The following is a 13212-nucleotide window of genomic DNA, read 5'->3' as shown; positions in this document are numbered from 1 at the left end:
CCTGGCCAGATCGGAGACAGTGAGGCGAAATGTTTTCACGAGGTAGAGTACGTTGGCCTTTAAATTAAAGCAGTAGTGTCCGATCCATGCATATAGTGCTTCTCTGGACAGATATTGATGCTTTTCTCATCGGTAAACCGGCCTTGAACCCTTCTCGACTGTCGTAAGGATACACAATGACTGCATGTGGCCAGAGCAGTAACTGGTATAAACAGTGGCGCGCGCAGTGGCGTGGTGGTAAGACGTCGGCCTCCTAATCGGAAGGTCGTGTGTTCGAATCCCGGTCGCTGCCGCCTGGTGGGTTAGAAGTGGAGATTTTTCCGATCTCCCAGGTCAACTTATGTGCAGACCTGCTTGTGACGTACCCCCCTTCGTGTGTACACGCAAGCACAAGACCAAGTGCGCACGGAAAAGATCCTGTAATCCATGTCAGAGTTCGGTGGGTTATAGAAACACGAAAATACCCGGCATGAGAGATGTTCAACGTGCGGGCTACTTCACCTGCCTTGACCTCTCAACATTTCATTGTAAAGCGCTTAGAGAACGTCAAGCGCTCTGTAAATCTCCCATATTATTATTATTATTATTAAACAACGTTTTCAATTTTCCATAATCAACAAAATTACAGGCTTTAGTATAAAACTAACATCAAAGTGGTGTGTTCAATGTATAATTTTGGAACATTGATTCATAAACTTCTGGCATCCAACCCTGAGTGCAGACAAACTGAAACTGTTCAGCATTGGGCTCGTTTTAAAAGTCGTTAAAATTTCGTGTAACGGGAAATAGACGAACTCCGGAAATAACTCTGCCGCGTGTGTATGGGTTGTGAAAGGGTGAATATTCTTGCTTTTAGTGAGGCAAGCTTTCTACACGTGCTCCTTGTCCTCGTGTTTCAGACACACCCCTCGCTAGTGACAGGCCTGTGAAAACATCCCGTGGGGAAATTTGAATCAGTAAACTCAAAAGTATTCACTCTTTCACCAACCCGCCAGAATTTTTTCCGAAAATCGGAAACCGCCTCTTCTTCAGGATATATTAATGTCCTACAGGCATTTCTATTGTTGGCCTCTTGAGGACAGGAATGGGGTTATATGATAAAGATTGTCTAATCGTCTACTATCAGCCCCTGTCCATTTAAAGCCGTATTTGACAGCGCAATCACGTCGCGTGTACTGCATGATATCGGTCTTACGCCATCAGCCGTCCATTGAACTGTGTGTAAAGGCGGGTTGTGTCAACACTGGGCTATTTGGCACACACACTGGCTGTACTGCGATAAGGCCAAACACAATTATCGCATTTTTACTGATCACATGACAAAAGCAGCTGTTGTCATTGGTCAACTAGGAACTGTATGTCGTGCAGGAAGTGCCTAGTGAATTTGATATCGTGCAGGAAGTAGTTTATGAATTTTAGTTTTGAAGAAAAAAATCTCACCTGAAGGAAACAAATGTCTCCCTGCTTTTAAAATCTCAAATTTATAAAAGGAAAATAACTGCATCAGAATTAGTAAGCTGTGCAATTACGAAAAAAACAACTTTAACAGAGAAGTAGTAGAAAAGAATGTTACAATCTTACCGACTGAGGTGGTTGGAACAGCCATAAACAAGGCTGGCCTTGAAAGTACCAGTACTCAGAAAACTGTGAGATCTCTTACAGTGTTTCAGCGCACATCACTCACAAACAGGCAGGAAATAAGCAGACGATTTAAACAGATCGCACCTGCATGAACCATTCTCCACCCTTTTTATTCGTAGCCATACAACATCAACCCCAGTTTCACACAGTTACAGCGCCTTCGGAGGACGCCATTTTGGATGTGTCGTCTGCACTCTGTTGGACTGAGCTTCGACAACATTGTTATTCAGTCCGTCGACGCCGACAAATACCTGGAAGTTTTATTGGACACACAAAATGAGCCAGAGGACTTCACTGATACAGCCTGGCGCACTTCAGTTCCTCCCATTGTTCAGAATTGCCAAATCGCACAGTCAAAAAGTAAGTCTACGCCGGACTGATGAAGTAACTGGGACTTTCGTACTTCGCTGTTCCTTCCAACTCCACTGAGCTTGTTAGCCTTTGCTTGTGATCTGTTTAGACCGTATATTTTTGTTCTGTTTGCATTTTAAATGCGTTGTTTTTGTCTGAGAATAAGAAACTGTTACTGAAAAATAAAAGTAAGAGCAACGAAGTTCAGTGCGAAAGCAGAAAAAGACAAATCCAACATTTCCAACATGGCAGTAGCCTGCCTCCCTTGCGTTTGTCCGACTTTTTGAGACACAGGTTAATGGTTCCTACTGTTCCGAAATCGAATGCGATAAAAATTAAAAATCGTTATCGTTAGATTTGACCGTGATATCAAGATTTATCAGTCTGAATGTCTCGAAAGGCTGAATCATATTATCAGATCTCGGGTCCCGCCTCGATCTGATATGATTTCAGCTTTCTCGACATTCAGACTGATAACTGTTGATATCACGGTCAAATCTAACGATTACTAATAATGTATGTCGGTTTAGGGTGACGTGACCAAAAAAGATTGGATCGGTAGGTCGGCGTTTTAGAAACAAAACAAAAAAATTAGTATATTTTAAAGGAGGTTTCTTCCCTTAGTCTCGGTATGGTTCGCAAAATGTGCCAAAAGTTGAATTTCTTTTTAGAAATTAAAAAAATGTTTTAGGGTCGGCGGGAAAAAATAGGGTCGGTCGGGTTACCCTTAACCAACATATATTTTTGTTTGGCCTAAGTGCGGGAACATGATTGTGCACCTTTGCCGAGTTCGGTTGATTAGACGTCTTAAAGGCTGCCCTTAACTGAGCCCACAGTCGACTTTGTGGAGTCTTAATCTTGTTGTTTTGAAACGTTCCAAAAATGTAACCTTGTTTTTGTTTTTTTTTCCCGAAGTCTTTTTACTAAAAAATCCAGTGCTACAGCTTCGTGTTGCCAGCTTCGGGAAGTAGACTTCGCAAAATGGACTTCGTTCAATTAATGACAGGATTTAGAAGCGTTTTACTTTCGACCGACTTCTAAATGATATTTTTCGGTACCCATGCAATTCGTTGGTAAGTTGTCGCTTTGCCGGATGTTGTAAACTTGAAATCTCAAAAGGCCCCACACAAGAGCTGAATTTATCACCTGTACACAGACAGAAATTAGAGTGTTATGCCTTCCCCCAATTGAGCCCGAAGTTGACTTCGTGAAGTCTTTACACTGAAAGTTCAGTGCCAAAGTTTCGTGTAGAGAGCTTCGTGAAGTCTTTACACCGAAAGTTCAGTGCCAAAGTTTCGTGAAGAGAGCTTTGTGAAGTCTTTACACCGAAAGTTCAGTGCCAAAGTTTCGTGTAGAGAGCTTCGTGAAGTCTTTACACCGAAAGTTCAGTGCCAAAGTTTCGTGTAGAGAGCTTTGTGAAGTCTTTACACCGAAAGTTCAGTGCCAAAGTTTCGTGTAGAGAGCTTCGTGAAATCTTTACACCGAAAGTTCAGTGCCAAAGTTTCGTGTAGAGAGCTTCGTGAACTTGACTTTGCGATTTCTTCCAATTAATATCAGGATTCAGCAGTCTTTGAGCTTACATGATAAAAAGTCATATTCGTTCTGCAATGGTATATGGTAGCACTTTTTGTATTGAACAACTCCTGTCGAGACGATACAATAAGCCTATTCATGTCAAACATGTAATTATTGGACGATCAACACCAACTGATCTAGCTACGCTTGACTGCTTCTGCTGTTGAAAGCTATATTTCATTTAAAGAGAAAAACATCAAGTGTTAGCTATTCGCCGGGAGCAGACACCAACCAAATAGAACCTCAGTTAGGTCAATATATTTTTTTTAATCGTTCACAAAAGGTGGAGTCGACAGCAAGTGTGATGTGACGGTTGCAAACTGCACCAAACAGTTTCATGTCGTCATTTTAATTTTTTAACAATTTTTCTTTGGTTTTACCTCAGTTGTATGCAGGCGGCTTCAACCCTAAGTTGTTTTACCTTTGTTTCTTTTTTTTTCTTCTACTTTTGTTTTTTGGTATTGTAAGGTTTCATGTCTTCACAGTAAAGACAGACCCATAGGGTGCTCAGAGAATTTCAATTTTGAGGCGTCCGGTGTCTTCGAGTAAGATCAAGAAGCAAGCTTTTCTCAAACAATTATATAAAGGGGTCACAGCATTGCTGAAGCAACGATTTGTCTTTTTTGTCGTAGATTACAATATAAACAGGACACAAGTTCCGTAACTTAAAGGCAAGAGATCTTGCTCAGGGTGGCAATGTTGCGTACACCACCCAGGCGGCTCTTCGAGAAATTCAAGTGATGATAAGTAATGCCTAACGCCCTTACGGTAAAACCATCAGGGGCATGTTCCCGGGTTTGACCCCGACTTTAGATGGTTAAAAAAATAGGGAAAAGAAAACGGGAAATAATCAAAGGGGCCACCGCAAGGGAGGGATGGTTGTCGCTCTCCAGCTCCCGGTCAACGAGGCACCCGAGCCGGAGGTGGTTTCCAGTAGCGTCATGGGGTTGGTTTGGAGATCCAGCTGGATCATATTACGTGTCCGTGCTGGCAGCCAGCGCTGCCGTTGTGGGTCTCTTTTCACTTTGAAAGGAGTTGTGGTGGTTTGTCTTGAGGCGGTTTGGTTGTAAAGAGCAAGTGTAAACAAAAAATGTTTTGTTAACCTCCGATGCCGTATTCCCCTGTTGATTACTGGAGTGGTGTTGTTGTACCAAGAAATGTATACTATGAGTACATTTAGGCTCTTAACAAGAACATCGAATGATACATGATAAACAGGGTGTTTGTTCCGATCGTTACATGACCAAAAACAAACAAAAAAGCATTTTAGTGGCACTCCGTTTTCAGTCCAAGAAGAAGAAACAAAATCTCGAAATCAGCGATCAAACAGGAGACGAGGCATATCTTTCCAATCGTCTTGATATCACATGTGCGGTGTGTGTGTGTATGACAATATCACGTGATGGAAATGTACACACAGACGTCAAACTGCGGGTGCAGCCGCAAAAACTCTGTCATGTCATTCTCCGCCAAAAACAATCGACATCACCGCCTCAGTTCCACTGGGCTCAGGCCACTGCATTTCGTGGATGATGACAGTAGGAGCCTCTCCATGGCTACCCTGCAAATCAAATCCATGCGAGCCCAGACATCTTTGCAAGGAGCTCGGAGAGACTCGAAGCGTTATGGAAAGTCTGGATCGAAAGACGCTAGCGATTATGTGAACGTGGGCCGTGGTGTGGCACAAACGCGCAGTGATTATCCGACCGGTGCTCGTGTGGGATTCGTCGAGGTCGACGATGAACAGTCCACGGACTCTTTTGACCTGGGAGCGCACAGGGAGTACGTCACACAAAATCATTCCAATGTGTCTAGTGACAAGCTGGAACTCACGCCGCGGAGCGACGCATTGTCACGAAAGACGCCACACCGCTTTACGTCGCCTTCCAAAACTCACCGTACTCAGCATTATCAAGGCGGCGCTGTGTCACGCACCGTCAGCGATATGGTCACGCACGGTCACTTTGTGTCACGCAAACCGGTGCAGTGCCCCCGGACTCACAGCGAGATGCATCAGCAAGGACGATGGGCGGGAAGAGAGCGGTGTCGCAGCGGATTTGCCCCCTCTGCTACTCTGAACCAGGGCGGGAAAGGGACCATGTCCGCCACGCAAGCACGTCGCGAGAAGAGCGCCGGGGATCGGTACTGCGGGCGACCTTGCGACGCCTGCACCGTGCAAGACCTGATCAAGGTGAGTTAGAGGTCAAGGTCACTTGGCTGACCGGGGTTGAGGTCGAAGGTTGATCAAGACGACAACTGATTTTGAAGTGAGTGCCTACAGTTATGGAACTATTTTGGAAATGATTCGGTGATACACTAAAAGCGTGTGCATTATTGTTTTAGTTTGAAGAGTTGTACGTACCCCCACCCCCCCCCCCCCCCCCCCAGTCCCTCTAGCCGTGTCCAGTGATTTGTGTGTTAATACGTGTGTGCGCCAGGGTCTCTTTACTGTTTGATTATAGTTATTACCACTGATGCTGTTGCTCTTCACATAGTTAGCTCGTTTTGAATTGACGATGTTTGAAAATGACTTTGTATGGGTTGTGGAAGAGTCGCATCCCCTTGTTTCCATAGAAACACTGAATCAAGCCTACAGTGTCACGTGTATAGCGTGCCTCAGTGTTTCTATGAAAAAGCGAAGAAGAATAAAGAAATCGAAAGCACCCCGGATAATCGAAAAAGAAGAGCTTGTCTTGCTTTATAAGTATAGCCTGGAGTTAAACTTATTGGTGATCATGGCATAAGGCATATTATACAGAATACACTTAGTGTTGAGTAAGTGTGGATTAATACAATTCGATCTTCTTCTTCTTCTTGGCGTTCGCAGATACAATTCGATAAAGACTGTATAACAAGTACTGAACATGACATTGTGTTGAGTCAATGATGAAGACTGCATTGAGGTACTGAGCATGTGTTGAGTCAACGATGAAGACCACATTAAAGTTCTGAACATGTGTTGAGTCAATGATGAAGACTACATTCCAGTTCTGAACATGTGTTGAGTCAATGATGAAGACCACATTAAAGTTCTGAACATGTGTTGAGTCAATGATGAAGACCACATTAAAGTTCTGAACATGTGTTGATTGAATGATGAAGACAACATTCCAGTTCTGAACATGTGTTGAGTCAATGATGAAGACCACATTAAAGTTCTGAACATGTGTTGAGTCAAAGATGAAGACTACATTAAAGTTCTGAACATGTGTTGAGTCATTGATGAAGACTACATTCCAGTTCTGAAGATGTGTTGAGTAAATGATGAAGACCACATTAAAGTTCTGAACATGTGTTGAGTCAATGATGAAGACCACATTAAAGTTCTGAACATGTGTTGAGTCGTTAATGAAGACTACATTCCAGTTCTGAAAATGTGTTCATTCAATGACGAAGACCACATTAAAGTTCTGAACATGACTGTGTTGAGTCAATGAGGAAGACCACATTAAAGTTCTGAACATGTGTTGAGTATTTGATGAAGACCACATTAAAGTTCTGAACATGTGTTGAGTCATTGATGAAGACTACATTCCAGTTCTGAGCATGTGTTGAGTCATTGATGAAGACCACATTAAAGTTCGGAACATGTGTTGAGTCAATGATGAAGACTACATTCCAGTTCTGAGCATGTGTTGAGTCATTGATGAAGACCACATTAAAGTTCTGAACATGTGTTGAGTCATTGATGAAGACTACATTGCAGTTCTGAACATACTCCCCGCGGGTTAGGGGGAAGAATTTACCCCATGCTCCCCAGCATGTCGAAAGAGGCGACTAACGGATTCTGTTTCTCTTTTTATCCTTGTTAAGTGTTTCTTGTATAGAATATAGTCCATTTTTGTAAAGATTTTAGTCAAGCAGTATGTAAGAAATGTTTAGTCCTTTGTACTGGAAACTTGCATTCTCCCAGTAAGGTAATACATTGTACTACGTTGCAAGCCCCTGGAGCTAATTTTTGATTAGTGCTTTTGTGAACAAGAAACATTTGACAAGTGGCTCTACCCGTCTCCCCCCTTTCCCCGTCGCGATATAACCTTCGTGGTTGAAAACGACGTTGAACACCAAATAAAGAAAGAAAGAAGTTCTGAACATATGTTGAGTCAGTCATGAAGACTGCAGTCAAGTGCTAGTCTAGTCTGTATTTAGTCATGAATTAAATTAAAAGACGTGGAATTGTTGGGCATGTGTTGAATCGGGGTTTTTTTTTTTTTTTTTTTTTTTTTTGGGGGGGGGGGGGCTTACATATTGAGACAGAGCGCGACTGACATGACAAGATCTGAGAAAAGGACAACGACGGTATATGTTCTTCGTATGCCTGTGTTATACTATCATGTGCCAGGAGACTTGTTTCGCATAACTATCACAATTACTGCTGTTTTCTGTATCTTGCGTGCTTACTTTCCTTTTTTTCTTAAAAAATGTGTGTGTGTGTGTGTGTGTGTGTGTGTGTGTGTGTGTGTGTGTGTGTGTGTGTGTGTGTGTGTGCAGGGGGTCCTGTTAGTTTGGGTGTGGTAGCTTATGTTTTCATGTTTTTTTGGTGTTTTTTTTAAATGTTTGTTTTATCAATTACACCTTTTGCTTCACTATGTTATGCAATTCCTTTGCTTAAATTATTGATTAATTAGTGGCCACATATGTTGTAAATATCTTACGTGTTTATTATACCATGCATCCCCTTGCCCAAAGTGAGCCAGTTGTGATGACTAAATCTTGTTTAAAAAAACAAGAATGATGAAATTTTTCAGCACAAAACAAAACACTCACAAACCTCGATCTAACGTCCTTTTCAGTGGACAAACAAGAGATACATAATGCGGTGATTTATCTAAGAATGTCTCTGGGGTGGTCGTAGCAGTGGCAAGACAAAAAAGTCTGTTTGGAAAGGGCGAGAACCAAAAGGTCGAGGACGGTTGTTGACCTTTTGTCACTCTCGACCTTTGACTCAACCGAATGTCCTCGACCTTTTGTGCCTCGACATATTAAACCTCGACCTTTTGTCACACACCCGCTTGGAATCAATCTTGATCTGTATTAACGTTGTCTGTTTGCAGAATAAATCTTAATCTGTATTAATGTCTGTTTGCAGAACAAATCTTGACCTGTACTAACGTTGTCTGTTTGCAGAATAAATCTTGATCTGTATTAATGTTGTCTGTTTGCAGAATAAATCTTGACCTGTACAAACGTTGTCTGCTTGCAGAATAAATCTTGACCTGTACTAACGTTGTCTGTTTGCAGAATAAATCTTGATCTGTATTAATGTTGTCTGTTTGCAGAATAAATCTTGATCTGTATTACTGTTGTCTGTTTGCAGAAGGAACAGCTCTTGGACTATGAATTGGGAGAAAATTACAAGGTAAATCACGCTGTGCGAGTGAAGTGATGTGTATGTGTGCGAGATGTGAGGATGAGGGATGTAAGTGTGTGTCGATGTATATAAGAGTAAATTTTATACGCGCGCGTGTCTATAAGTATTGATTGAACATTGGACTTCCTTCCTTTTAGCCATGCGACGTCAGAGTCCGACAACCTAAGATGTTTGGTGGCTTGTTGGCAGACCAGATTTTTTGTTGGTCCAAGGGGACCATAATAATTATCGTCTTTTGTTTCATCTTTATCGACCAAGGCCAAACACATAACGTATAATGTGTTACAATTAATGTGTGGGTGTATGCCACGATGTGTGTGTGTGTGTGTGTGTGTGTGTACTTTCAACCCATGGCACCGGCGGAACTTGCCAACAGGGAACGGATAGGATTTCCTAAAGAAAAGGAGTTTCGTGCCCAAGACTTGTTGCAAGCAGCCAACATCGGGACATATTCAGATAACTGAAACGGGACAATGACTGAAATGAAATAGTCAATCCAGTTACACTATACAACGTTTTTGTTTCAGTTATCTTTTAAGCATATTAACAAATCGTTTAGGAACAAGTTACTGCAAGCGTGTCTCATGAAACGCCACATTCGCCAGAAAAAAGTCTCCAAAACACTGTCCGGATGCCTAAAGTTATTAAAGGCGCTCGCAGTCCTTCCCGTTTAATCAATTCGGACTACCATCTCTGATCCAGCCGGGCTGTTTCATAGGATCGTTCTACTTTGACGCATGCAAACAAATCAGCAGCCCCACTGCTTTCTGTCCAGAGTGGAACCTTTTTTTATTTATAGATTTTGTTCTGGTTTTTTTTTAAGTGCTCTTCACATGGCAACTTTTGCCCAACTTTCAAGCGATTTTAGTCTGCAGCAAGTCAAATCAAAATCGCTGCCCATGTGAACAGCAGAAACTCGCAAACTAGTTTTAATCGGCAATTCTCGCCAGACTTCGCCTTTCGGGATTGTCCGGTCGTCCGCGTTGTTTTCCGGGGAAGGGAAGGCTAGAGCTAACCAATCAGTAAGCTCGACAATAAAAGTCTGGACAAAATCGCTGACGGGTCACGGCCGAGTCGAGCAGTGCTCAACTGAGTTTTGGAGTCGCTGACGAGTCTGAGCCGAATCGTTTCTAAATCGCTGGGGCCGTTCACATGGCAGACTTTTCGCCGATTCTGCCTACACGACTCGGGAGCGATTTTCAAACGACTAAAGTTGGGCAAAAGTTGGTTGCAATCTGCCATGTAAACAGCACTTAAGATACCGACTCGTTGAACAATGCCGGTGTAACACGAGAAAATTACTCCCACGAGATTTTTACTCCGGAGTAAACATTTCGTACGAAAAAGTTACTCCCTTTACGAAAAAAGCACTCCCCCATTGCACGAGAAAATTACTCCCAAAGACAGGTGAGTTCCGAGTAAACACTTCGTACAAAAATGTTACTCCCCTGACGAATAAATAACGAATAAATTACTTCACCTCAACACGAGAAATTTAACTTCCCATGCCAGGTGTACGAAATTTTTACTCCCTTGTCCTCTGTTAGTCTTGGTGGTGGAAGGGGTGGAAGGAGGGTAGCGCGACATTCGTGTGCGCGAGATCACTTATTGGCATTATCCCTTCGCCCGCATCCCATTTTTGCGTACGAGATTAAATGGGGAGTAAAACTTTCGTGGGGGGAGTAATTTTTTCGTGCCTTGGGAAGTTTTTTTCTCGTACGAAAAGTGTACTCGGAGTAAGAATTTCGTACGAAATATTTACTCCGGAGTACATTTTTCGTGGAGTAAAAATTTCGTGTTACACCGGTTACTTGTTGTAATGTGTCCAGGTGGAGGGATGGTCAAATCCACGTTGACTTTATGTAGAATGTGTTGTATTTTTCCTGTTTTTACATTTAGTCAAGTTTTGACTAAATGTTTTAACATAGACGGGGAATCGAGACGTGGTGTATGTGTATTGTGTGTGCGTGCGTGTGTATAGAGCGATTCAGACAAAACAGTTTTAAACTACTGGACGCCAACATCCACAAGAATTTTTCTCCTGGAGCGACCTAAACTTGAACCCGTCGCTATTCTTGCATGTCTGTTTACTTCGTGTTGCACGCAAAAATTGAGCGACTTCCTTGCGCGTGGATTGACGAAGCTGTTTTATTCTCGTGACTGAAAACACTGCAGTGCGTGCAGTTTTATTCTGTGGGTTCGACAGATTGACTAAATGTTGTAATTTCGCTTTCACGAATCAGGAACCGACAAGGAATAAGATGAAAGTGTTTTTAAATTGATTTCGACAATTTAATTTTGATAATAATTTTTTATATTTTTAATTTTCAGAGCTTGTTTTTAATCAAAATATAACATATTTATATGTTTTTGAAATCAGAAAATGATGGAGATCAAGATGAACGTAAATTTGAATCGTTTTATAAAAAAAAATATTTTTTTTTACAATTTTCAGATTTTTAATGACCAAAGTGTGTGTGTGTGTGTGTGTGTGTGTGTGTGTGTGTGAGTGTGTGTGTGTGTGTGTGTGTGTGTGTGTGCGTGTGTGTAGAGCGATTGAGACCAAACTACTGGACCGATCTTTATGAATTTTTCCATGATAGTTCCTGGCCGGGATTGATATCCCCAAATGTTTTTTTCTTTTTTTGGAGAAATGTCTTTGATGACGTCATATCCGGCTTTTCGTGAAAGTTGAGGCGGCACTGTCACTCTCTCATTTTTCAACCAAATTGGTTGAAATTTTGGTCAAGTAATCTTCGACGAAGCCCGGACTTCGGTATTGCATTTCAGCTTGGTGGCTTAAAAATTAATTAATGACATTGGTCATTAAAAATCTGAAAATTATAAAAAAAAGTTAAAACGAAGAGAGGTACAGAAAAGCGTGCTATCCTTCTCAGCGCAAGTACTACCCCGCTCTTCTTGTCAATTTCACTGCCTTTGCCATGAGCGGTGGACTGACGATGCTACGAGTATACGGTCTTGCTGAAAAATTGCATTGCGTTCCGTTTCATTCTGTGAGTTCGACAGCTACTTGACTAAATGTTGTATTTTCGCCTAACACGACTTGTTTTTACATTTAGTCAAGTTATGACTAAATGTTTTAACATCGAGGGGGGAATCGAGACAAGGGTCGTGGTGTATGTGTGTGTGTATGTGTGTGTGTGTGTGTGTGTGTGTGTATGTGTGTGTGTATGTGTGTGTGTATGTGTGTGTGTGTGAGTGTGTGTGCGTGCGTGCGTGTAGAGCGATTCAGACCAAACTACTGGACCGATCTTTATGAAATTTGACATGAAAGTTCCTGGGTATGAAATCCCCGAACGTTTTTTTCATTTTTTTGATAAATGTCTTTGATGACGTCATATCCGGCTTTTCGTGAAAGTTTAGGCGGCACTGTCACGCCCTCATTTTTCAACCAAATTGGTTGAAATTTTGGTCAAGTAATCTTCGACAAAGCCCGGACTTTGGTATTGCATTTCAGCGTGGTGGCTTAAAAATTAATTAATGACTTTGGTCATTAAAAATCTGAAAATTGTAAAAAAAATATTTCTTTTATAAAACGATCCAAATTTACGTTCATCTTATTTTCCATCATTTGCTGATTCCAAAAACATATAAATATGTTATATTTGGATTAAAAACAAGCTCTGAAAATTAAATATATAAAAATTATGATCAAAATTAAATTGTCGAAATCAATTTAAAAACACTTTCATCTTATTCCTTGTCGGTTCCTGATTCCAAAAACATATAGATATGATATGTTTGGATTAAAAACACGCTCAGAAAGTTAAAACGAAGAGAGGTACAGAAAAGCGTGCTATCGTTCTCAGCGCAACTACTACCCCGCTCTTCTTGTCAATTTCACTGCCTTTGCCGTGAGCGGTGGACTGACGATGTTACGAGTATACGGTCTTGCTGCGTTGCACTGCGTTTAGTTTCATTCTGTGAGTTGGACAGCTACTTGACTAAATGTTGTATTTTCGCCTTACACGACTTGTTTACATTTAGTAAAGTTTTGACTAAATGTTTTAACGTAGAGGGGGGAATCGAGACGAGGGTCGTGGTGTATGTGTGTGTGTATGGGTGTGTGTGTGTGCGTGCGTGTAGAGCAATTCAGACCAAACTACTTTACCGATCTTTATGAAATTTGACATGAAGTTCCTGAGTATGATATCCCCATACGTTTTTTTCATTTTTTAGATAAATGTCTTTGATGACGTCATATCCGGCTTTTCGTAAAAGTTGAGGCGGCACTGTCACGCCCTCATTTTTCA

General features: G+C 41.6%; 2 protein-coding genes across 2 annotated transcripts in view; one reads left to right on the top strand and one right to left on the bottom strand.

Moving 5' to 3' along the window:
- Positions 1-13212, bottom strand: part of LOC138945347 (uncharacterized) — a 546160-nt gene that overhangs the window by 114740 nt on the left and 418208 nt on the right. The window lies entirely within an intron of this gene.
- The window catches only part of LOC138945345 (uncharacterized), a 164066-nt gene that overhangs the window by 80805 nt on the left and 70049 nt on the right, over positions 1-13212 (top strand). The window contains exon 23 of the mRNA XM_070316772.1: positions 8885-8926. Within this exon, the coding sequence (XP_070172873.1) occupies positions 8885-8926 (42 nt within the window). The remainder of the gene's footprint in view (positions 1-8884; positions 8927-13212) is intronic.

This window comes from Littorina saxatilis, linkage group LG13 (assembly GCF_037325665.1).
Source record: "Littorina saxatilis isolate snail1 linkage group LG13, US_GU_Lsax_2.0, whole genome shotgun sequence".
Lineage (NCBI taxonomy): Eukaryota > Metazoa > Mollusca > Gastropoda > Littorinimorpha > Littorinidae > Littorina > Littorina saxatilis.
The sequence above is the reverse complement of the archived record's forward strand: the minus strand, read 5'-3'. Positions and strand labels throughout refer to the sequence as shown.